Below are 26,717 nucleotides of genomic sequence, written 5' to 3'. Positions count from 1 at the left end.
TGAAATACTTCAAACCTCTTTCTTCCCGTCGCTCCAGTCGTCGACAGGATTGCAGTGAGCCTTCCTGCCAGTAATTCCGACACATGGGCAAGGAGGCGTGGGTTGAACCATTCTTAGTGCTAGTCCTGTTGTCCACAGAAACGCAAGACAAATGAAACAAGAAGCTCGGATATACATAACTAGTTAAATGTCAATTTTTTGGGTAAAAGAAACCACTGACAACTGAATCATCTAATTTCTAATTCACACAGGTGAGACAGGTAATTACTTCCGGGTTAAGCGGAGTCGTGAGAACAATTTTTCGTGATGATGAATAATTTCTTGAGCGTTTGCTGACACAGATTATTTGTCATTTTTGTTGACATGGCAGAGTGGAACCGTAGAAATGGAACAGGTAGCTTTCCTTTCTTTAATAACTTTTATATCCGCTCAACCGGTGATGGCAATTAATTTGACTTTATCTGAAATTTCCAACTAACCTGTATCTCCATCCCCATAAAGCAGCTGGCCCAGATGCCATAAAACCTAGAATTCTTAAAGAGTGTGCTGATGAAATAGCACCAATTTTCACTCTCATTTTCAATAAGTCATTACAGTCCGGACTCGTACCATCTGATTGGAATCAGGCAAATGTCACCCCTGTCTTTAAAAAGGGGGAGAAGTTTAAACCTAGCAACTATAGGCCAGTGTCACTGACATGCATTGCATGCAAAATACTTGAACACATTGTAGTTAGTAACACCCTTGATCATCTGGATGCAAATGATATTATAGTTGACAATCAGCATGGCTTTCGAGCACGTAGATCATGTGAGACCCAACTTGTGGGCTTTGTTCATGATCTTGTCAAGTCTGTAAAGGAAGGCCAGGTTGATGTCGCTATAATGGATTTTAGTAAAGCTTTTGATGTAGTAGACCATAGAAGACTCCTCCACAAGCTTAAATTTTATGGTATCAGAGGCAATGCTCATCACTGGATAAAAGCCTTTCTCAGTAATAGAACGCAGAAAGTAGTTGTTGATGGTGCTATGTCGTCTGTAGCCACAGTTGATTCTGGTGTCCCCCAGGGTTCCGTTTTAGGGCCTCTTCTATTTCTTCTCTACATAAACGACCTCCCTGCCAGTGTTCGTTCGGATGTGAGACTGTTTGCTGATGACTGTATCATCTATAGAGTAATACGCTCAGCTGTGGACTCACATACCCTTCAAGCAGATCTGGACAGACTGGCAGGGTGGGAGAGGAAGTGGAGGATGGCCTTCAACGTAGACAAATGCCACATCATGCACATTACCCCACCTAGATCTAAACCAGTCATGACTGACTACTTTCTACACAGCCAACCCTTGTCTGAGGTCAAACAAGCTACCTATCTCGGTGTGGAACTTTCATCTAATCTCTCTTGGTCTCCACACATTAGCAAAATAACAAATAAGGCCAGTCAAAATCTTGGGTTCTTAAAACGAAATCTACATTCTGCCAAACCTGAAACTAAAGCAGCAGCCTACAAATCAATAGTCAGACCTTCCTTGGAATACTGTGCTTCTGTTTGGGACCCTTATCAATTAAATGACAAGCAGAAATTAGAAAATGTACAAAAGAGGGCCGCTAGGTTTGTTACCAACAACTATTCAAAGTCGCCGGGTACTGTAACACAATTACTACAGCAATTACAATGGGAGTCCTTAGAGCGCAGAAGACAGAACATCCGTCTTAGCCTCTTCCATAAAATACATTATGGGCTTGTTGACATAATACCTTTACAATATATGGATCCACTATTAAGAACATCCAGACATCACCATCAACTAGCATATCATATACCACACTCATCAGTTGACTACATAAAGTACTCATTTTTCCCTAGGACAATAGTTGAATGGAACTCACTGCCGGTGCACTTAGTCAGTGCTGACTCAAACGCTGTGTTTAAGTCGGGACTGACTGTGTTACCACACATCCCCTAGACAGTACATATATGCTTTTATCTTTTAACAGTACTAACTCTCTTGTTTCTTCACCATGTACATAGTAGATTATGCAATGTATAGGCTTTAAGGGCTTGAGTAGGTTTTTGCACTATTTTTTATCACATTGTCAATGTCCTCCTGGGTGGATTGAGTAGCTTGGGAGGCTTGATAATCTTTCACTTTACTAACCCCCACGCATGGCCATTATAGTCCAACAGGACTGCTTGCCATTATCAAAGATGATGATGATGATGATGATGATCTCAGCTGGGTGTCGTTTCACCCCCAAGACTGTTCCTCCCAAGACTTTTCATCCTCAATTTGGGGGTGAAAAGTCTGATGTTTTATAGCATATGACGACTTTTCACCCCCAATGTGTTTTTATTATTAAATATGATTATAATGTATATATTTGTGAAAGACAAAAATGAGGGAAATAAATTAATTTTACAAGCATGCGTACTAAGTATAATAGAATAAGGAAAAAAAAAAGGGATAAATAATTAGTATACTCGACATCACTAATCTCGCGTCATCACTAATTTCGCGGTATCTGAGTTTCGTTACCTGCGTGGTGTTTACATGTCAAAGTTTGTGACCTATTTTACGCATGCTTGCGAAAAAACGTTCTCCCATGCAGTTACCATGCTAAATATCTATTAATATTTATTAAAAGCGTATTTTTGCACAGCTATTGCAAAAAAAAAGTAATAAAAATATCCATAAATTAAGCAAATATTTGCAATGTTTACAAGTTCGTTTACCATCCATTCGGCATTTGTCCTCATTAATTATGCAAATTAAGTCCCGCCCATAGGTTAGAGAACACCAAATTTACGTAACATACCCAGCAAGGCAAAAAAAAATGAATGAAAAATCAGTATTAGGTGAAACATCAAAACCTCTGAACTCGACGGGATTTTAAGGGGATGAGGGAATGGGGGCCTAGCGACCATCCCCTCAAAATACACCCATGATACTTAGCAGCGAATTGGAACATGTTAGATAAGTATCAGATAGAAAATATTCAGTAACAGTACAATTCTTAGGCTCCGAAACATTATGACCACGCCCGCGACCTTGTGGTTTACTTGGAAAATATCTGGTGTGTCCACTGCCGAGAGAATAATTTCGATAGTGCCATCGTAAACAGATGATATAAAACGTTCAAGTCGGCATTTAATTACTTTTGAGTGTTCCTGTTAGTTTAACTTTTGATAGCTTTTCAATGTTTGAGTAATATTTAGTGCTTTATAACCTTTGATAGTTTGACTGACACAATTGTTGACCTATACCGCGAAATTAGTGATGTGACGTCACATGATGACAATGGCTGACTATTGTTGTTCTAAGTAACACATTGATGTTTCTTCGATGATATCTGATTTATTTTCACACAGTTATTGATGCATATGACATGAAATATTACGGTAAAGAAAAGAAATACTCTGTTGTATTGTTTCTTATTTCATGTCGTTACCTCGAATGTTAAGTACCGCGACATTACAGATGGACGGTATATTATATGGTAAGCAACTGGTTCAAATAATTTGAATAAAAACTCACTACAAAAAAGAATTTATCATATGCTGCGTAACGATGCAAACAATTACATTACTGTACATATAATAATTCAAACTGGGCATTTTAAATAACAAGAGCTGTCGGAGGACAGCAACGCTCGACTATTCAACAGCCTTGTCAACTGAATTAATATGGAAGTCAGTTCATGTCAGATCATGACAGTGAACAAGTGTGTGAAGTTTCAATCCATTCCCATTAGTGGGTACTGTGATACCAGCTTACATACAAAACCTTAACCAAGAATTTCTAAGTCGAAAAAGGGGCATAATTTTGTAAAAAAGGCAAAACAGAGTTATGGAACCTGTGCAATGTAGGTCAGTTTATCATAGTGAATAAGTGTGTGAAGTTTCAATCCATTCCCACAAGTGGTTACTGAGATACCAGCTTACATACAAAACCTTAACCAACAATTTCCAAGTCAAAAAGGGGCATATTTTTGTAAAAAAGCAAAATAGAGGTATGGAACCTGTGCAATATAGGTTAGTTTATCACAGTGAATAAGTGTGTGAAGTTTCAATCCATTCCCACAAGTGGTTACTGAGATACCAGCTTACATACAAAACTTTAACCAAGAATTTCTAAGTCGAAAAAGGGGCATAATTTTGTAAAAAAGCAAAATAGAGTTACGGATCCTTTGCAGTGTAGGTCAGTTTATCACAGTGAATAAGTGTGTGAAGTTTCAATCCATTCCAACAAGTGGTTACTGAGATATCAGCTTACATACAAAACCTTAACCAAATCGGAATGCCGACGCATGGGTGAGTCCAATAGCTCTACTATTCTTTGAATTATAGTCGAGCTAAAAATGCTGTTGAAAAACCTGGGATTGTCGGATATATGGATAAGTCAATCAAGATAGTAACAGTAATTCTTTATCTACAGAGAATTATGCTAACATTAACAATTCTCAACGATTACTCTCTTATAGTAGATTTAAACATTCCTTTAATCTTGAAAAATACTTAAATATAATTGAAGATAAAAAAATTCGAATTGCTCTTAGTAGATTTAGATTATCATAACATAATTTTGAAATAGAAAGAGGTAGATATAACAACACGGATCATAATGATATAAAATGTAAATTTTGTAATCTTAATTCTTTAGAAAATGAATATCACTTTCTTTATGTATGTCCATTGTATAAAGAATTACACAGAAAATGTTTAAAACCATATTACTGTAGATGGCCCACTCTGTAAATCTGATGTCTATGGAAAATAGGAAGGAATTTCTGAATCTGTCAAAATTCATTTATTTTGCAAATAAACTTAGACAAGATATTTTGAAAGTTAGTTTCGTTTTTGAAGCAACATCATTTTTGAGTGATGAGTATAATTTTTTTTTTTTTTTTTTATTTCCATAAGATCAGTCAAGGTTTAGATTAATTAAAGTTTAAATATACTACAGGTTAGCCAGTTAACCATTTATTTAAACTTATTCCTGTCAATAAAAAGGTGTTGTTAAATCACAACCCCTATGAAGAGTTTAAAATTTTGACTTTTTTGTCAACAAAAGGTGTTGATTAAACACTACATTGCGAAGGTTTAAAATTTTGACCAAAATAAAATGAATGACTTTCAAATTGTGTATTTATTATTTAGTCTATAGCTACAAAAATAACATCACAGTACAAAGTATTACAATAAAAAACTTTAAATTTAAAACATACGAATGCTCCCATCAAATACTGAGTTACCTGAGACTATTTCTTTTTAAAATTTATAAAAAATAAATAAAAAAAAATTTTTCCACATCTTTTGCTTTTAAAATACCATATTACATGTTATCACAATTGGGCTATCATTTTATATAAAGGAAAAAATATACCCTAAAATTCAAACCCCCTATTTAATATTTACATCACTTTTGTACTCAAAAACTACCCCTTTTTTTCAAAAAATATTACTAATTAAAACTTAATCCATTGAATAACATAGAAAAAAATTAAATCTTTTAAAAGTTCAACAATTGATTTTTAAAAAAGATCAGTTATTAAGTTGACTACAGTATTTACCCTAATTTCAGTGTTTTATAAAATTTATGGTTGTCACAAATTGAATACGGGCCTTTTTTTAAATTTTTGTAGGTAAATGAGGTATTGCCATCTTTTTGTAAATTTTTGAGTTTTTGGGTAAAGTAAATTTCACCCCAGAAAACCTCTCATGTTTTTGTTTTTCATAATTTAAATTTCCATGAAATTTCATTAAATTTGTTCAGTAAAAAAAAAAAGTTGATTTTTTAAAAATTCGTAATTTATTTTTTACCCCCCAAAAACCACTATAAGGGGTCAAATTGCAATTTAAATTCGCGCCAAAGATTTAGACCCCCGGCTATATCGGAACCCGGGAAAATAGAATAGTAAGAGTCCCGGCTTAGCCGTGAATCCTAAAAATTTTAGTATTTGGCGGGACATTACCCTTTTAAATAGAGGGACGATATGCCTGCGCACACAACCTTACGATTTAGACGAATCAGTCTGAATTTTTTCTTGCTAGAAATTTAGTCGATCGGGGTAAGAAATTTTTTTGTTAGTTTTTGTATGTTTTTTGCTTTAGATTTTTTTTTGGGAAATTTTTTTGTTATTCTAAAATTTCTGTAACATTTATTTGGGCATGTGATTTAGCTATTTTGGGTATTTCCGGATGATTAAAAAATTTTTCAGATTTTTGAAAATTATTTGGAAAGAGGAATCTAAATGTTTCGTTTTTTAAAAAGATGTTAAAATTTTGTACTAAAATTTTGTAAAAGTATTTTAAAGTATTGTTTTAAAAAACTTAGTCAGACTTTTTGTTAATTAGGAACGCCTTTACTGCCTTGTTTTGTTATGTATAAATCTTTGGCAAGTCTAGTACCAGGTATGTAATAATTATTTAATTTTTAAATTGTGTGCCAGTCTATAGCACATCAAATTTAAAGCCCGTTGTATTTGTATGGCATTGTATTTTTGGTGCCAACTAGAATAACGTTTGTTTATTTTGAATTTTTTTAAATTTGTATTTGTAAATAATAGCTGCAGTTTATCATGTCCTATCTTTGTTTCACATAAACTTTTCTATCTTTTTCTACTTTAATTTTAATCTTTAAGTAAGTAATTTTTAAAAGGGGAAAAAATAATGACGATTTTAATAGGAGTATAACTTAGTAGCAAAAGTTTTGAAAAGTGAAGTATTATTTAGGGAGTACGGAGGTATGGTGTCCCCAAAGGAGCAGTTTTATGCCCTGACTTTTTTGTTTTGCTATGGGCTTCCCCTATGTTAAATTTTTTTAGCTTTCCCGCAGACGATTTTTCCCTGGTGATGTATCCCCGGAAGTACAAGCCGAGGTTATTTCTTAAAGCCGGGTTGATTTTCCCCAGCGCAGGTTTCGTCCCATGTGTCCCGAAACCGCAAAGACGATGTTTTTTTTATCCTCAAAAATCAGCTCAGGGATGCAACCCTCCCCATAGGGACCCAATACGGAATAACGTATTCCGGTTTAAAGGACTGGATTTTGAGTTTGTTTGTTTGGCTATTTTAAAGTTCACAATTACAAAAACCCGGGTCAGTCGATTAGAATGGACAAAAGAATTTTTTGTATCTAGAGATACTGAACTTTTTTTTTTTTTTTATAATTAGTTTTTTTTTTTTTCCATCATTTGTTAATAATATTTTAGTAAATAAATTTGAAAATTTTAAAGGGTGTTGATTTGTTCTGAGGGTTTTACTGCGCCGGTAGGCCTTTCCTGTACAGGTCCAAAAAGTAAAAAATTTATCTTTAAACCCCAAACAACCATACAAAAATAAAAAAAAGTTTTTAAAAAATTCAAAAACAAAATATTACGAATTTTATATATTAAAAATTGGGGGAAAAGTCTGGGGTTTTGAAAAATTGGGGGTGAAAAGTTTGGGAGAAAAGTTTGGGGGGAAATTTTAGGGGGGGAAAAAAGTCTTGGGGGGGGAAACGTCTGGAATTCTCTAGAAAAGCTTTTACATGTCCTTTGCTAAGAAATATTATTCGCTCAGTCAGCGTCAGATTTTTGTAAATGAAGTGTCCAGTGTTTAATTAAGCCTGCCTGGTTGTCTCTAAGGTTTCTAGGAATCGGAATCATTTTGTTTCTAAATGTGGCCCAATGCCTAAGGGGAGCCGAATTCCTGGTTTCCAACTAGTTTGACGGGGATCCTAGGAATTTTTAAAGATTTTTTTCATATGGGCAATATCCGCATCGTGTCAAACATCGAATGACCAAAATAGTGTGCAACTTCCTATGAAATTTTCATCGTCCCAAGTTAACAGGAAAAGGGTTTTAAATTCGATGATTTCAGACTTGGCCAAAATTTAAAATATAACTTACATGAAATGATGTACGAAAGGGGATTCAATTCCTCTTGTCTATGTAAAAATTATCAAAAAAATAAAAAAATTTATAATTTTTTTGGTTTTTTTTAAAACCCTTTTGGTGTATGTACACGATAATGTTTCCCGTGGGTTTATCTTTTGTTTATACGCCAAAAAACCAGAATGTCTGTTTTTGGGTACTGTGTTTAACTTCCTTATTTTGGCCCTTCAAAAAGTTTGCGTTTAGTTTCCCTGTCACAAAAAAAACAATTGAACGTAAATTATTTTGACTACCCAAATTTCGGCCTTTATATAGATCTGGGCTATAGTCAAAAATTTGACGTTCAGATTGTTTTATATTGGATCGCGTCAAAATAAGTGGACTAAGATCTTGGCTTACTGGCCACTTCCAACAGCCCTGCTGTGTTGGGTATCCTATAAAAAACATGTTAGGTGTCGCCTACGGAACAAAAGCCCAGGTTCTACCCTATGGGGACTTGGTTTTTTCTCTCCCGGGGTTTACTGGGTTACAGCCGAGCAAATCTGCAGGGGATTTTGTACATGTAGCCGTCCGGAAATTTGATTTCAAAATGGATAAGTTTTTGTTTTAAAAAATTTTACCTTTTGTTTTTATAAATTTCAAATTTTGAAAAAAAATTTTTGTAAAACCTATTTTTTAATCGTCTGAAAGAAAGTTTTTTCAGCGTAAAGGAAAGTTTCCCCCAAAATCCAAAAGGGGGAAAACGAATAGAGGGGAAAAATGTCGTTGTATTTTTGTTAGCAGGGCCCTCAGAAATGAATTGGGGACATTTTAATAAATTCTTTTTTCCCACTTTCAAAACTCGGTACTAGCCAGTTCTTTGATTTTGTAGCATTTGGTTACACTGGTGAATGGCAGAGGAGGCCCTGTGTTAGAGATCTGCGTGCGTTATATATGTGCCACGACCGTGATGGTTTATCAAGTAGTCCATATCCATTGTATTCATGTTGTTATAGTTTTTATACGCCCGTTTGAAAAACGGGACATATGGGAACGCCCCTGGCGGGCGGATGGGCGGGCAGGGGGCGGCATCCACAGACTTTGTCCCGGGGCAATTTTACATGCATGGGGGATTTTGATGGAAAAATTTGGCCCAAATTTTCACCTATGGGGGGGGGTTCATGCGCAAAAACCAGGTCCCAGGGCAAGGTCAAGGTACACTTAGAGGTCAAGGATACAAGAATGAAAACTTTGTCCGGGCAATATCTTTTCCCGCATGAAAGGACTTTTATGTAGCTTTGGAAAATTGTTCACCATATGAGGAAAAGGTGTGGCGCAAAAAACAGGTCCCTAGGTCTAAGGTCAAGGTCACACTTAGAGGTCAAAGGGTACAAGAATGAAAAAATTTGCCCGGGGCATATTCTCATGCATGAAAGGGCTTGAGTAGCTTGCACAAATGTTAAAGAAAGAGACGGAGTGTCATGCGCCAAAAACCCGGGCCCCAGGTCTAAGGTCAAAGGGCACATTAGAGGCCAAATGCAAATACAAGAAAAAATTTGTCCGGGCATTTCTTCTTCAGCTGGAGGGGTTTTGATGTAATTGGCACAATTTTACACCATCATGAGACGGAGTGTCATCACCGGTCCCTTTTTTTTGAAATTCTTCCATTTGTTGTTATTAAAAGCTTATATTGAAAATTTTTCATACTAGTCGTAGGAAAAAACGGGCCACTTTTCGTGTACAAAATGCAGTTACATTAATTCTGGGGGTATTTTTAGTATCTCTACCTGGAGGATTTTGTAGGGGTTGCAATTTTTTTTTTTTTTTTAAAGATTTAAATTGCCTTTGTTGTTACTATAAATAATTAATTTTAAATTTTTAAATTTACCATTATAGGGAAAAAAAAACAAGACCATTTTCTGTGTACAAAATTTATGTTACTTTCAAATTTTTGGGGGTATTTTAAAGGATCTCTACCTGGTAAGGGTTTTTGGACATTAGAAAAATAAAAAAATTTCAAAAATTTTTAAAATCTAAAAAAACAACATTGTAAAAACTACAAAAATTAAAAATTCCCTTTGCAAATACAGGGTGTGTAAAGAAATTTGCTTTTGACGGGGTTATTTTGACATTCGGGACTCTTTTTTATTAATATGTACATGTCTGAGAATTAAAAAAATAAAATGCAAAAATGCATCTGTCTGGAAAATTAAAAATAAAAAGGAAAACACCCTTGATGGAACGCTTGAGAATAGCATCTAGACTCCAAAGTTTCATGTTCCCTCATTAACCCCGGCCCTTTTTAGCTATCCCCTCCCCAATTATTTGAACCCCTCCCGGAACTAGACACATGATCCCCTTTTTTAAGTCTTGTAAGTCCCGTCAGTTAATTACTTTAAATATTTCCTTTTTCCCCATACCCCAAATCTTGTGGGGAAAAGGTTACCCCGATATTTAACCCCGCCCGACTTTTTAGCCTTCAAGCAGGCATTAGAGTTTGGTTTTAGCATTGGGTTTTTTCGTTTAATTGGAATATAAAAAAAGTTTATAAAAAAAACGGGATTGGTGGGTTGGGGTTAGGGGTTTTGTGGGAAATGCTTGATGTCAACCAAAAGGTCTGGGGTCGAATCCCCGTCATTGCACTGGAAAATTTCGAGATGCTCTTGAGTATTCCCCCTAATTTTAAAAAGGATGTACTGGTTTTTCCCCGGAAAAACGCCTGCTGTATTGGGCTATAAACCGGCACGTTAAAGAACCCGACTAAAATTGTTTTTTACAAAGGCTAGGCTAGTAAGCCCGACAAGCCAGGTTGTTTCCCAAAAAAGATTTTTCTTATCTGTTCTGGGGGGATTATTTAAACCGTCCCTTGGGGCAGACCTTTGGTCTGTATAGTAGGGATGAATTTTTCACCGGGTTTATGCGCTTTTTATAGTAAAGCACCTTTGAACTGTTTTTTCATGAAAAGGGAGTATGTAAATTTGGGACAAAAATAAAAAATTTGTGATGAAATGTTTTTGGAAAAATAAATTAAGTGAAATTTTATCCATGGGGGCAGCAAAAAAAAATATAAAATAACAGTTCGAATTTTTGAGAATATATTTAATGGCACATTTAAAAAAATGTTTTGGAGGCATTTATTTTTGTTTTAAAATTATTTATTCAATGTCATATGCCAACCACAGGGTTATTATGCCGGGGTAGCTTTGGGTGCTGTCTAGTAAGTGTTTAACATAAAAAAAAAATATTTTTTACAGTTATAAAAGGGAAAATGTTTTGTATGCAGTTAAAACATGTCATTGTGCAAGATTTTATATGTTGGGATTTAAATTTTGTACTGTATTTGGGTCAGCTCAATATTTTATATATATTTTTATATAATTTTTATAAAAAAAAAAAAAAAAATATTTAAAGAGAACATTATATTTGCCTACCCCCGGGTTTTATTTAACTCATCGGGCAAATAAACAAATGGGTCAATAAATGTTAATTAAAGCAACGTCATTTTTGGACACAGTACACACGTTAATTTGTAACGTCATCAAAATTTTGGGTTTGTTTCGGTTTTAAAAAAATCAATGAAATACGTTTTTTTAGATAACCTAGGAACATCATTACTATGAAATTTGTAAAAAGGAAAAATTTGAAAATTTGGGACGGTTTTGAGCATAATCTAAAGGGTATTTAAAAGGGAATTTTCTTGTTGTGGGTTCTTATTGTTTGGTTTTATTTTAAAAAAACGTAACTGTGGCCTTTATTTATAATACCAGACAACCCATAACAAGAAATAGGGAAATTTTGGGAAAAAGCAGATTTTTGAGTTAAGAATAAAAAAAAGTTAACACCATTTCGGTAATACACCTGCTTACCTGTTTTGAATTTTTCCAAGTACCGTTAAAATAAAAAAATGCGATCCATTTAAAAATTTTCCCTTTTTTTTGAGTTTATCTCTGTTTTTACCAAATAAAATTTATACATTATTTCAAACCAAAACATATAATACTTTTGAAACAGTACGTCCAGCTTTTTTAACATGAAATATTTTATTTTTTAACTGAAAAAGAACCCCTTTAATAAAACAAATACATAATACATCTAGGGTATTTTATTTTTTTTACGCCGTTTGAAAAAAGGGACGTATTTTGGGAACGCCCCTGGGGGCGGTGGGGGGGCGGGCGGGGCCCTTTGTCCACAGACCTTGTCCGGGAAAATCTTTTAAATGCAGGAGGGGTTTTGATGAAATTGGCAAGTTGGCACCACATGAGACGGGTGTCATGCGCAAGAACCAGGTCCTGGTCTAAGGTCAAGGTAACTTAGAGGTCAAAGGTCAAAATTTAAAATGCTTTGTCCGGAGTATTTCTTTAGATGGAGGGGTTTTATGAAAATTTGGGACAATGTTCATCATTTATGGACGGAGTGTCATGCGCAAAACCCGGTCCCTAGGGCAAGGTCAAGGTCCACTTAGAGGTCAAAGGATACAAGAATGAAAAAATAAAAATTGGGCTTTGTAGGAGCAACTTTCATGCTTGGGAAGATTTTTATGAAGTTGGCCACATTGTTTACCAAAAAGGGGAGGTATGCGCAAGAACCCGGCCCTAGGTCTAGGTCAAGTCACACTTAGAGGTCAAAGGAACAAGAAAGAAAACTTTGTCCGGAGCATATCTCTTCATGCATGAAAGGGCTTTGATATAGCTTGGCAAAATTGTTCACCATCATGAGACGGAGTGTCATGTGCAAGAACCAGGTCCCTAGGGGTAAGGTCAAGGTCACACTTAGAGGTCAAGGATACAGAATGAAAACTTTGTCCGGAGCATTTCTTCTTCATGCATTGAGGGATTTTGATATAACTTGGCACAAATGTTCACCACCACAAGACAGAGTGTCATGCGCAAGAACCAGGTCCCTAGGTCTAAGTTCAAGGTCACACTTAAAGGTCAAAGGTCAGATACAAGAATGACTTTGTCCTGAGCATTTCTTCTTCATGCATGGAGGGATTTTGATGTAACTTGGCACAATTGTACACCATCATGAGACGGAGTGTCATGCACTGGTCCCTTCTTTTGAATTACTTCCCTTTGTTGTTACTATAAATAGCTTATATTGTAACTTTTTCATTACAAGTCGTAGGGAAAAATCGAGACCACTTTTCTGTAGTACAACATGCATGTTACATCCAATTCTGAGGTGTATTTTGAGCTATCTCTACCTGGTAAGGATTTTTGTGTGGACTTGTAATTTTTTTTTTTTTCGATTTTTTTTTTTTTTTTTTTTTTTCTCTTTAAAGATTAACTTGCCTTAGTTGTTACTATAAATAACTTACATTGTAACTTTTTTATAATTGACCGTAGGGAAAAACCAAGACCACTTTTCTGTGGTACAACATTGATGTTACTTTCAAATTTTGGGTGTATTTTAAGGTATCTCTACCTGGTAAGGATTTTTTTTGTGGACTTAGAAAAATAAAAGAATTACAATAATTTCTAAAAAAAACAACATTGTAAACAACTAGAAAATTAAAATTCCATTTGCAAATACAGGTGCTAGTGTAAACAAATTTGCTGTGACGGGCGTATATTGTGACATTCTGGCACCCTTGTTGTACTGATGGAGAAGTTCTGTTTTCATTAAATTCTGATTTAATAAGAATACTTTTTAAATTCGGAAGTTGTCTTTTACATTTTATGATTTTCGTGTCGTTTAGTATTCTTTTCATAGTATCATCATTTTTTAAAATATCCAAGTTATTTTTAATATCCCAAATAGCCTTCTGCTTTTAGGATTGAATGTAGAAATATATGGTATAATATTTCCACTTTCATTATTCTGAATGCTTAATAATGTACTTCTAGGTATTTGTATGGCTTTAATAATTCCTGTTTAAATAACTTGTAATGGGTATTTTCTTTCTACCAGAACTGCGGCCAATTCTAGCAAACATGCTTTAAGGATATTTTTGTCTGAAACAGTTGTACATATTCTCCTTGCCAAAGAAAATGGAATGTTTGTTTTTGTGTGTTTAGGATGGCATGATTTGAAATTTAGATACTGCTTTGAATCAGTTCTTTTGAAATATATCAGTGATAATTGAAGTTCCATTCTTAATTATCATTATATCTGGAAATGGTAATTTAATTGTGCTCTGTTGCATTATGAATTTTATATTGTTATGTAATGAATTTAAAGTTTTTTCAAAAAAAGGTAAATCTAAATTTTAATAATATTAAAGATTTGATCAATATTCACCTAAGACTTGGATGCTAAATGGTTATTTTACTTGATATTATTTCACTTTTTTTGTAATAGTTAAGTATTCGAAACTGCCATGGAAGAAAATGTATGCTTGGAATAATAATGTATATTTCACTACGAGTGACAAAGATTTTAAATTGTTTGCAATTTGTTGTAGGACGGACTGAGGAGATGTTGGACAGTGAAAATCAACAAAGAGTGGAAGGACTGGCGGGAAAAATCTCAAGATTAAAAGGAGTATGAAATCGATAATTATTTTTATCATACATTCCCTTTGTAAACCTATATATGAGCCACACCATGAGAAAACCAACATTTGCATTTGCGACAAGCATGTATCCAGACTAGCCTGCGCATCCGCGCAGTCTGGTCAGGATCCATGCTGTTCGCTTTCAAAGCCTATTGCAATTACAGAAACCATAAGCAAACAGCAAGGATCCTGCTGGTCGCAAATGTACTATGTTGGTTTTCCCATGGTGCGGCTCAATTATATTCTTTAAAAACATATATGGCTTGTGTTTTACAAACAAGTACTGATTGACAGAAATCAAAATCCATATTGCAGAAGGTAAAAATCCCATTTCATATTTTGCCTACATGTTCCTGAACTACTTTTAAAATTAATACCTTTAATACTCATTATTTGGTTTAGAGGAGATTTTGTTTATTTTTGGCTAACAAAAAGACAAAAGCCAGAGATAGAGGTTATAAAAATGTGTTATTATACATTTTGTAACAATTGCTTGATCTTGTATTTGGCTCTCATTTTCATACCTCATGTTATCCAGTTCTGGCAAAGTCCACTCAAGTTGAATACAGCATTGCAGATCAAGCTACCATCATCAAAATCTTACTATCCTGCTAATGTTCAGGTTAAAAGAAAATATGTTTAGTATATTGCTATATATTTAAAGTTGACCATGTAGGTCAGTCTACTTGAAAAGCTACTTTTTAGCTCACCAGAGCACAAAGTGCTCAAGGTGAGCTATTGTGACCGGTCATTGTCCGTCTTCGTGCATCATCAGACATCCGTCGTGCATCAGCATTTGCCTTGTTAACACTCTAGAGGCCACAGTTATGACCTAATCTTTATGAAACTTGGTCAGAATGTTTATCTTGATGATCTTTAGGCCAAGTTCAAATCTGGGTCATATAGGGTCAGAAACTAGGTCACCCAGTCAAATTAAAGGAAAAGCTTGTTAACACTCTAGAGGCCACATTTATGACCCTATCTTCATGAAACTTGGTCAGAATTATCTTTATGATCTTTAGGCCAAGTTCAAATCATGTGGGGTCAAAATCTAGGTCATTAGGCCAGGTCAAAGGAAAATCTTGTTAACACTCTAGAGACCGCATTTTAAGTTTGAAACTCATGAAAGTTGGTCAGACTGTTTGTCTAGATGACCTCTAGGTAAAGTTCGAAACTGGGTCATGTGGGGTCAAAAACTAGGTCACCCGGTCAGATTAAAGGAAAAGCTCGTTAACACTCTAGAGGCCACATTTATGACCCTATCTTCATGATACTTGGTCAGAATGTTTATCTTGATGATCTTTAGGCCAATTCTGGGTCATGTGGGGATAAAAACTATGTCACTAGGCCACATCAAAGGAAAATATTGTTAACACTCTTAGAGACCACATTTTAAGTTTGAAACTCATGAGAAGTGGTCAGAATGTTTGTCTTGATGAAATCTAGGTAAAGTTCAAATATGGGTCATCTGGGGTCAAAAACTAGGTCACCAGGTCAAATCAAAGAAAAACTGTGTGTGCAATAGTGGCTGCATTTTTCAGTGGATATTTGTGAAGTTTGATCAGAATGATCTTCTTGATGAAATCTAGGTCAGGTTTGATTATGGGTCATCTGGGGTCAAAAACTAGGTCATCTGTTCAAATCAAAGATAAACCATGTGTATGCAATAGGGGCTGCATTTTTCACTGAATGTGCATGAAACTTGGTCAGAATGTTTGTCTATGAAATCTCGGATGAGTTTTTATCTGGGTTCCATGGGGTCAAAAACTAGGTCACCAGGTCAAATCAATGAAAAAGCTTGTTTACACTCTATGGACCACATTTTTGTTTTCATCTTCATAAAACTTTGTCAGAATGTTTGGTATCATGAAGTATTTTATGATTTCGAATATGGGTCATGTAGGTTCAAAAACTAGGTCACTTGGTAAAATCTAAGGAAAAGCTTGTTTACACTCTAGAGGCTACTGTTTTGCTCCAATCTTCATGAAACTTTGTCAGAATGTTTGTTTTCACGATAATATGGACTGGTTCGAATCTGGGTCATGTTGGGTCAAAAACTAGGGTACTAGGTCAGATCAAAGAAAACGCTTGTTTACACTCAGGCCACACTTTTGGTCCAATTTTAATGAAAATTGGTCAGAATATTTGTCTCCATGAAATTTTGGACGGATTCAAAATTGGGTCCGGTTGGGTAAAAAACTAGATCACTAGGCCAAATAGAAGAAAAATCTTGTTTACACTCTAGAGGCCACATTTTTGCTCCATTCTTCATGAAACTTGGTCAGAATGTTTATCTCCTTAAAAACTCGAGTTTTGAAACTGGGTCATGTGATTCAAAAACTGGGTCACTAGGACAAACATGTTTACTCTGTTATGGTACGTTAGTGTGGTGAGCCACCTAGGGCCATCGTTGCCCTCTTGTTTTTGGTTAGTTTCATTTTCTTTGTCACATGCAAGCAGATAATGCATTTTGCTTTAATAAACACTAAATGACGATTTCAGATTGCACTGGATATTGAAACAGAAACAAAACATCAGAATACATACATGGATGATCATATGGTGAGTATTCTGCTTCATTGTGGAATTCTTTTTCAAATGTGTCTTTATACATGCATTTTGTAATGCTTTAAACTGTTATAGGGCAGTCAGTGGGGTCTTCCTCCGCAGTCACAGCTGGAAAGTGACCTGTAATTGTGTTGGTGCAACGTTAAACCCAACAAAATATATAAATGAATTATAGGGCAGTCTGCACCAAAAACTACTACCACTAGTCAGAATCGCTTGACTAGTATTTGTTTTGGCTAATTCCTTAGCGGCACTAGTCTGAAGATGATAAAATAAAAAAAATCTATCCATTAGGGCTAGTGGTAAAGTTTCTTAATTAAGCGTTTTGAGTTTCCACTTTAGGGAAAATAGCATGTGCAATACTTCCAAAGTTTAGTTTTTTTATGCTTTAGTTTATATCCTGTGGATGGTAGGGTGTCTGCTTTGAGGGAGTAGGTCTGGGGTTTGGGTTTTGGCCACGTCTTACCAAAGACATGAAAAAATCATACTGGTGTATGTACCTCCCTTGCTTGACAGTAATTAAAGGGTAACATACTGAAGGTAAAATAAACGCATGTTAATATCTGTTGCTACATGTCATGCTGGGTGCACAAAAACTATGTAGCTTATATTTTCTGTTGATAATATACAACAATGTATAAAACTTACTGTGACCTTTGTCAGCAGTTCAGTAAAAGATGCAATCATTCATACTTTAAACATTATATCTGAACTAAAGGATTTTTTTGTCCAGCTAGGTCTGAAATATTGCTCTCCTGAATTACAGCTTTTTGATCCCATTATCCTGTCTCTATGAGGAAGATTGATTTTTACTGCCACCAAATATTTTTTAGCATGTGTACCATTTGAGCTGGCTTTTTCACCAATTTATGCTGCTAAGCAGGAATATTTCTTCTCATGCAGTTTACTATAGTTTATATTTAAATAGTTTAGTTCAGTTGTGATTAAAGCTTCAAGCTAAATTGAATCTGTCTTGAGACTTGGGGGTGGGGTTTGGAAGGGTGATGGGGCTACAGAACCGGCACTAGTGTCATATGTGGAGGTATGCAGTTTTTAACCAACATCTCCAGATTGAGCAGCTCCATTGAACCACTAGACAACCACTCAGCTTAAACACAATCATTAAGTGTTATAGATAACTTATACTTATTTTAGCTTGAATGTGAAAGAAATGGAACATTTGACTCATTCTCAGTAAGGTCTAAAAGATAATTTTGCAGCTTATAAAACTACCCAGGCTCAGTTTGATTGGGTCTGTTCCAGATGGGTCGAGTTCACTTTCTATGAAATAATGCTATAAGTGTCATGTGAGAGTGGGGAGGGGAGGTTGAATTTGAGATTACATTCTACAGTAACTGTTTTGAGCAACAAATACCTAAGCTTGAGACTATAAAACTGATATTGGAGGCCAGTGCCTGACTACAGCTTTGTAATTGGTTGATTTAAATATTGCTCTCAGGATTAACCAATCAGGGGCTGTAATTTTGAGACTGGTCTCCAAACTTTTAACCTTGGGCGCTTTTCTACCCAACTTCTTCCATTTACAAGTATATGTTTCATAATATTTTTTTTTTTAAATATATTTATACTTTTCTCATTTCAGGTAGGTGAATTTGACAGCAGTCAAGGTCTGTTAACAGGAAGTATGAACAGAATAAACCACATGGTCAGTGCAGGAAAAGGGAACAGAAAACTGATGTGTTACATCATCCTTGGACTTATTATTCTTTTCTTTTTATCATACTATCTCATCTCAAAAGTGACAAGTGGATGAAAGACAACTTTGCCGATGACTGTTTCTTTATGTGATAACAAGAGAGGTGACGATTTGAATTCTTGTACAATTATGTGTACTTATATAAATCTCAGTACATATCAGTAAGTGTCTGCTAAAAATTGTCCAGTTTTAAAACTTAGGGGTTTGGTTTTACAAGTACCATTCTAGCATAAAACTGCGGTTCTTGTCACATTTTAGGGATGTTTTAACAAGGGAGGAAACATATGTTTATTGAGAGATTCTCTTACTTACGTGCTGTTAAATCACCTTTTTATATATGCGCGTTTCATGGCAAAGCATAAATGTATTACAGCCCCAAAACGGCAAAGCATAAATGTATTACAGCCTAAAAATGGATAATTCAAGTGGAAATGACTTCAACGTGAAAAAACAATGCAGACATTCCAACACATTTCCTGGAAATTTAATGATTTTGAGGGACAATATATTCTTTCATTACTTTTTTATGCATTTTATTCTAGAACAGCATTAGTGCATGTTCATTTTGTGTTATAACATCTTCAGAATCCCTCGGTAAACATTGGTACCCTCGCCCTATAGGGCTCAGGCACCAACCAAACCATCGGAAATCTGAAGATGTTGTAATACGAAAAAACAGGCATTATCCCTACATTCAGTATGTATGGCTATATATTGAGAATACCTTGCAATTTTATGAATTTTGACACCAAAGAGGCTTACTGAAATAACAAAGGAAATCCTACATGAAGATACTTGTACAAGTATTTAATCTAAACCTCTGTGTATTGTTGTAAATGTTAATAATAAATTGTGTATAGTGATTTGTGGGGTATTTATTAACATCAGTTTTTTTTTTATATATTTCTGTTCAGTTTTGTAAGCAGCTTATAAAGGGAATTATAAGAATCTTCCATTGGTTTTAGATGCAGATGTGGATATTTTGCTTGAGGGTGATTCTTTGGCAGATTATTTAAGTCTTTCTGCAAAAACGTCATCTGATAGCATGTTATTCAGTCTATACTTGCATCCAGTAGTAAATTCTTTTACTTGCATACCCTCTTCAACAAAAAATGAAATAATTAAGGTACAGCAAACTAATTATGTTGTATAGTACTATTCTCTTGTAGTGGTGTATTTTAACACAGTGCAAGAAATTAACTCCCATAAACAGAGGCCTGCAGTAGCATACAGTTTAGATTTAACTTTATCATTGGTAAGGTAACATAAATTATTTTTTATGAAACAGCCTTTTCTGATTTGCAAACTTTACTCTATTGAACATAGAGTTATTAGCTCATCTGATTTTTTGAAAAAAAAAGATGAGTTATTGTCATCACTTGAGCGGTTGTCGGCGTCGGCGTCTGTGTCGATGTTGCCTGGTTAAGTTTTATGTTTAGGTCAGCTTTTCTCCTAAACTATCAAAGCTATTGCTTTGAAACTTGGAATACTTGTTCACCATCATAAGCTGACCCTGTATAGCAAGAAACATAACTCCATCTTGCTTTTTGCAAGATTTATGGCCCCTTTTGTACTTAGAAAATATCAGATTTCTTGGTTAAGTTTTATGTTTAGGTCAACTTTTCTCCTAAACTATCAAAGCTATTGCTTTGAAACTTGGAATACTTGTTGACCATCATAAGCAGACCCTGTACATCAAGAAACATAACTCCATCTTGCTTTTTGCAAGAAGTATTGCCCCTTTTGGACTTAGAAAATCAGTTTTCTTGGTTAAGTTTTATGTTTAGGTCAGCTTTTATCCTAAACTATCAAAGCTATTGCTTTAAGACTTGCAACACTTGTTCACCATCATAAGCTGACCCTGTACAGCAAGAAACATAACTCCATCCTGCTTTTTGCAAGATTTATTGCCCCTTTTGGACTTAGAAAATATCACATTTCTTGGTTAAGTTTTATGTTTAGGTGAACTTTTTCTCTCAAACTATCAAAGCTATTGCTTTGAAACTTGCAACACTTGTTCACCATCATAAGCTGACCCTGTACAGCAAGCAACATAACTCCATCCTGCTTTTTGCAATAATTATTGCCCCTTTTGGACTTAGAAAATCATTTTCTTGGTTGAGTATTATGTTTAAGTATACTTTTCTCATTAACTATCAAAGCTATTGCTTTAAAACTTGCAACAGTTTTTCACCATCATAAGTGGACACTGTACATCAAGAAACATAACTCTATCCTGCTTTTTGCAAGAATGATGGCCGTTTTTAGACTTAGAAAATCATCGGTAGGACAATATTTCTATTATACAAAAAAAATCAGATGAGCGTCGGCTCCCACAAGGCGGTGCTCTTGTTTTATACTTGGAGTTATGATGGTGTTTTTTTGCACCCATGAAAACATTAGAAGCTCCTATCCAGTAGGCAAAAATATAAGAGTCTGCAGATTTAAATAAATATGTCGCAGGTTACTGTTTAGACAGTAACAAGGCTTTGCCAAGATTTCCATCTGCACCTTCTACCAGTGATAGATTCTTATACTCAGAAAAAATTAGAAGAAATGAAAGAAAACAAATGCTTTTCTTTTAAGCACTATTTCATTTTAATAGTAGTGTATGAATTTACGCATTCATTCATAAATTACAACTATGAGAGTCATCTTACGGGTGTAAGACGAGTTTTTCCAGCACTGGAGAAAACACAGGAAAATCCCGTCTAGTATGAAAAGAATATGATCTCAAAGTCTGTTAACTGAATTTTTAGTTCTCAAATATATTAGTGAATACAAAATCAATGTTCTTTTCATTTTAAGGCAGGTATTTTAATTAATAAGTTATTCCATTAATGTATTTTCTTCTTGTAATATTTCACCATTTTGATCTAAATTCTAACTTACATATATAGCATAAAGTGCCATGGCTGTTCTTGGAATAACTTTTTGTGTTTCTTACCACTTTAAGGTTCATTATATTCATGGAAATTACAATCATTATCATGCTGATGAATTGTATTTTCTCAAACAGTTAATTTCCATAGCATATCTTTGTATACCTCCATCATATTGATGCATGTTATAAAATATCTTCAATAGATCTGTCATGTTTATTTTTGTATGAAACATGTTGGATTAGTGTTGCGTTTAAACCTTTACCTTGCTAAATTTCTAAAATGAACTGGTCTGTCATTCAGTTTGGGCCGTACCATTTATTATTTGAAAGGGTGTTTACTGACAATTTACTGACTGAATATTGAACAGTGTAGACCATGATCAGGCTGCACAGATTTGCAGGTTGATCTTGGCCCGCTCTGGTTGCGAAGGCAAAATCGCTGGCTGCCAGCAGGCTAAAGGTTAAACATTGCTTCGTTATTAGCTCATCTGATTTTTTGAAAAAAAATGATGAGTTATTGTCATCACTTGAGCGGTTGTCGGCGTCTGCGTCGGCGTTGCCTGGTTAAGTTTTATGTTTAGGTCAGCTTTTCTCCTAAACTATCAAAACTATTGCTTTGAAACTTGGAATACTTGTTCACCATCATAAGCTGACCCTGTATAGCAAGAAACATAACTCCATCTTGCTTTTTGCAAGATTTATGGCCCCTTTTGTACTTAGAAAATATCAGATTTCTTGGTTAAGTTTTATGTTTAGGTCAACTTTTCTCCTAAACTATCAAAGCTATAGCTTTGAAACTTGGAATACTTGTTCACCATCATAAGCAGACCCTGTACATCAAGAAACATAACTCCACCTTGCTTTTTGCAAGAATTATTGCCCCTTTTGGACTTAGAAAATCAGTTTTCTTGGTTAACTTTTATGTTTAGGTCAGCTTTTATCCTAAACTATCAAAGCTATTCCTTTAAAACTTGCAACACTTGTTCACCATCATAAGCTGACCCTATACAGCAAGAAACATAACTCCATCCTGCTTTTTGCAAGATTTATGGCCCCTTTTGGACTTAGAAAATATCACATTTCTTGGTTAAGTTTTATGTTTAGGTCAACTTTTTCTCTTAAACTATCAAAGCTATTGCTTTAAAACTTGCACCTCCTGTTCACCATCATAAGCTGACCCTGTACAGCAAGCAACATAACTCCATCCTGCTTTTTGCAATAATTATTGCCCCTTTTGGACTTAGAAAAATCATTTTCTTGGTTGAATATTATGTTTAAGTCAACTTTTCTCATAAACTATCAAAGCTATTGCTTTAAAACTTGCAACAGTTTTTCACCATCATAAGTGGACACTGTACATCAAGAAACATAACTCTATCCTGCTTTTTGCAAGAGTGATGGCCCTTTTTAGACTTAGAAAATCATGGGTAGGACAATATTCCTATTATACAAAAAAAATCAGATGATCATCAGCACCCGCAAGGCGGTGCTCTTGTTTATAATCATGATACTGATTGACAGAGGAAATTTTATGTTTAAGTGCAAGATGTAAAATATCTTTAACAATAGATACAATAGTTTCACAAATGGTGTGGTCGAGATATGTGTCAATGAGTGAAAAATATTTTGATCTTACGAGACAAACAAATAAGGTTTTCTAATTTTTTTGGTGTGATTTCAGTGGTTTTTAACCAAAATTTACCTGTGCAGTGCTACATGACATGCATAAAATTACTTACTGAAATATAGTTTTGATAAGAATTTCCAATTATACATTGTGTATTTATTTCATGTTCTTTCACCTTTTGTTATAATTTCATCATTGAAGTTTATAAAGAGGATATTTGTTTGTTTCATTCCAAGTGTAAGGTCTGGTGCTCCTGAGGGAAAAACACCTTTTTCTGTAATGCATAACAAACTATTGTTGGTTTTAACTCATCTGATTATCATCAGATGACTATCTAGGCCAAGAACCATAACTCTGAAATGCATTTTGTCAGAATTATGGCCAGATTGAGGTTCTTGGTTAAAATTTTGGTTTAGGTCAACATTTTTCCCAGAACTGTAAGAGCTACAGCTTTGAAACTTTGCACACATGTTAATCATCATTAGATGAGTAAGTAGACAAAGAACCATAACTCCAACCTGCATTTTGTCAGAATTATGGCTCTTTTTGTACTTAGAAAATCTGAACTATAACTCTTTTCTTACATATTGTACAGCACTTGCAGGCAAGCAATGGCACCCATAGGCGGTGCTCTTGTTTAATGTCTTTAATGATTTTAATCAAGTTTTATCTATTTTGTAGTTCTAGACCATAGAGGAGTATATTTAATATTTTTATAAAAACAGCAGTTATACGTACTTCGCTCTAATATTTAAAAAAACTCACAGAAAGGATGTTGAATTAGGATAATCCCAATGTTTGAAACATTTTCAAATATAAACTAGATGATGTTTTTCATTTTCAAAAAAATAAAAAACATTGTAAAGCGTGAAATAAAAAAGTGCATTTCATTCACAATGTTGAATGATGACTGACCTGAAAATAGCTGCATATATTTTTCTGATCATACAGAATACTGACATTGCGTGTTTTTCTTAAATTTCCTTTAACTATAAGACAGTACTATTGACATTATAACATCATTTATATTAAAGAACTCTGAGGGTCACCTTGTAGTAGAAACATTTTACATTTCTGAATGTAGCAGACTGAACATACTTCAGCTCTGACTGGGAGTCAATCCTAGGACCTCTCACACCTGACTGGGAGTCAATCCTAGGAGTCAATCCTAGGACCTCTCACACCTGACTGGGAGTCAATCCTAGGACCTCTCACACCTGACTGGGAGTCAGCCTAGGACCTCTCACACCTGACTGGGAGTCAATCCTAGGCCCTCTCACGCCTAAGGCAGACAGTCTGTCATGTCATTTTAAAAGCTAGCTCATACAGCAAGGCAGTATAAATGCCTCCTTATGTTCTGTGCTACTACAAATATCTTGATTTTTTTTTCATTTATCATCAAATATATGTTTTGATGTGATATATTCCATTGCAAATTAATTTCAGCCATTTTTGGCACCATTCTCTTTTTAAAGTCAGTTTTGACTTTGTTTGTGATTGGACAGTACATGTAATAAAATTTTCAGGATATTATGCAGAAATTTAGACGTGAACATTTTTAAAAATACAATTTTTTAGCTCATCTGATTTTTGGGAAAAAAAATGATGAGTTATTGTCATCACTTGAGCGGTTGTCGGCGTCTGCGTCGGCGTTGCCTGGTTAAGTTTTATGTTTAGGTCAGCTTTTCTCCTAAACTATCAAAGCTATTGCTTTGAAACTTGGAATACTTGTTCACCATCATAAGCTGACCCTGTATAGCAGGAAACATAACTCCATCTTGCTTTTTGCAAGATTTATGGCCCCTTTTGTACTTAGAAAATATCAGATTTCTTGGTTAAGTTTTATGTTTAGGTCAACTTTTCTCCTAAACTATCAAAGCTATTGCTTTGAAACTTGGAATACTTGTTCACCATCATAAGCAGACCCTGTACATCAAGAAAAATAACTCCATCCTGCTTTTTGCAAGATTTATGGCCCCTTTTGGACTTAGAAAATATCAGATTTCTTGGTTAAGTTTTATGTTTAGGTCAACTTTTTCTCTTAAACTATCAAAGCTATTGCTTTAAAACTTGCAACTCTTGTTCACCATCATAAGCTGACCCTGTGCAGCAAGCAACATAACTCCATCCTGCTTTTTGCAATAATTATTGCCCCTTTTGGACTTAGAAAAATCATTTTCTTGGTTGAATTTTATGTTTAAGTCAACTTTTCTCATAAACTATCAAAGCTATTGCTTTAAAACTTGCAACAGTTTTTCACCATTATATGTGGACACTGTACATCAAGAAACATAACTCTATCCTGCTTTTTGCAAGAGTGATGGCCCTTTTTAGACTTAGAAAATCATGGGTAGGACAATATTTCTATTATACAAAAAAAATCAGATGAGCGTCAGCACCCGCAAGGCGGTGCTCTTGTTATAATTGTGATTTCACCTTAGTTTTACAATGGTAAAAATACATTTTTGACCATATACTAGTTATAAGTAAAGATGTTTTAATAACATAGAAAGATCCTACTAGCACCCTAAAAGAGCAATAGAATGATGCTAAGTCTATATCTGGATCTTGCAAAGTAAATTTGCAGAAAATTGTTACAGAGTTGCTTGATCAAACAGCATGGCATAACTACATGTGTATAACGTTTCTACCATTGTTGGAGATACAGTTAGTTGTATGATGTATGTGTTGTGAAGGCTGATTATTTGAAAGCATAATAACATTCATATTTATTGTTATTATATTTAATATATAAATTCCATTTTGATTTCTGATAGACTGTACATAGAAAATAGCAGCACAATAGAATCTATATCTAATAAAAGGTGAAATGTATATAGAAAGTGACTAACTTTCAATTAATCTTCCTAAAATCACATTTACTTGAATAAGACCTTTTTGTATCATTCGAGTTTGGAAGGAAGATTTCCTTAGAATCTGGATTAAATATACATTTTCAAAATGACCAAGCAGTCTGTGGAACTCGGGTCAGTGACCTAAGCCATCATGGCCCTTTTGTTATATAAGGGAGCTTATTTTCATCTGCTATTCAAGGGTGAACCAAAACTGTCGTAACTTACTGGATTTAAATTTAACCCGGGAGTTGTAAACAATTATTCCACATACCGGTACACACTTTTTGTTTGACCATTGTTAGAACATTAGATTTATAAACTATGAGATTATTAAACAAATATTTGAATTATAAATACTTCGTATTTTTTGTTTAACATGATTTGAATATCATCGCCATTTGTTGATGAACATACTGATTACATGTATATTAATGGAGTAAAAGGAAAATAAAGAACAAAAAAACTTTTTGTTTTGTGTTATGGTCGTCCTGAAAAAAGAGACATTTTTAATTTCTTAATATAAATTCTAAGTACTCTTCTACATTTAATGCACCAGGTGATAACCCTCTGCAAAATTCCTTCAAGTCATTCTGTTTCATTAGAAAACATGTCTGGCTAGTTTTCCCTATATGGTTATGTATGCTATATGCTAAACATCAATTATTCCTTAAAATGGCTGTCTATCAAATTCCTTAAAACTGTTGCATTAAAAAGGACGTTCA

General features: G+C 34.6%; 2 protein-coding genes across 2 annotated transcripts in view; one reads left to right on the top strand and one right to left on the bottom strand.

Annotated features, from left to right (window-relative positions):
- Positions 1 to 284, bottom strand: part of LOC123536124 (di-N-acetylchitobiase-like) — a 46,944-nt gene extending 46,660 nt beyond the window's left edge. Inside the window, exon 1 of the mRNA XM_045318955.2 lies at positions 16 to 284. Coding sequence (XP_045174890.2) covers positions 16 to 177 — 162 coding nt within the window. The 5' untranslated portion in view covers positions 178 to 284. The remainder of the gene's footprint in view (positions 1 to 15) is intronic.
- Positions 274 to 26,463, top strand: LOC123536125 (BET1-like protein). Its single transcript, XM_045318957.2, has 4 exons — positions 274 to 394; positions 14,252 to 14,331; positions 16,847 to 16,906; positions 18,516 to 26,463. Exons 1-4 carry the CDS (start codon positions 364 to 366, stop codon positions 18,684 to 18,686), a joined length of 342 nt encoding a protein of 113 aa, XP_045174892.1. The 5' UTR covers positions 274 to 363; the 3' UTR covers positions 18,687 to 26,463.
- The last annotated feature ends 254 nt before the right edge of the window (positions 26,464 to 26,717 follow it).

This window comes from Mercenaria mercenaria, chromosome 17 (assembly GCF_021730395.1).
Source record: "Mercenaria mercenaria strain notata chromosome 17, MADL_Memer_1, whole genome shotgun sequence".
Lineage (NCBI taxonomy): Eukaryota > Metazoa > Mollusca > Bivalvia > Venerida > Veneridae > Mercenaria > Mercenaria mercenaria.
This window is presented reverse-complemented; position numbering and strand designations above follow the sequence as displayed.

Excerpts from the sequence above, each read along its gene's own strand:
- LOC123536125 (XM_045318957.2), top strand. The coding sequence starts at position 364 with ATGGCAGAGTGGAACCGTAGAAATGGAACAG. Across the intron at positions 14,332-16,846 it reads AAATCTCAAGATTAAAAGGA|ATTGCACTGGATATTGAAAC; the intron begins GTATGAAATCGA and ends TGACGATTTCAG. Across the intron at positions 16,907-18,515 it reads CATACATGGATGATCATATG|GTAGGTGAATTTGACAGCAG; the intron begins GTGAGTATTCTG and ends TTCTCATTTCAG.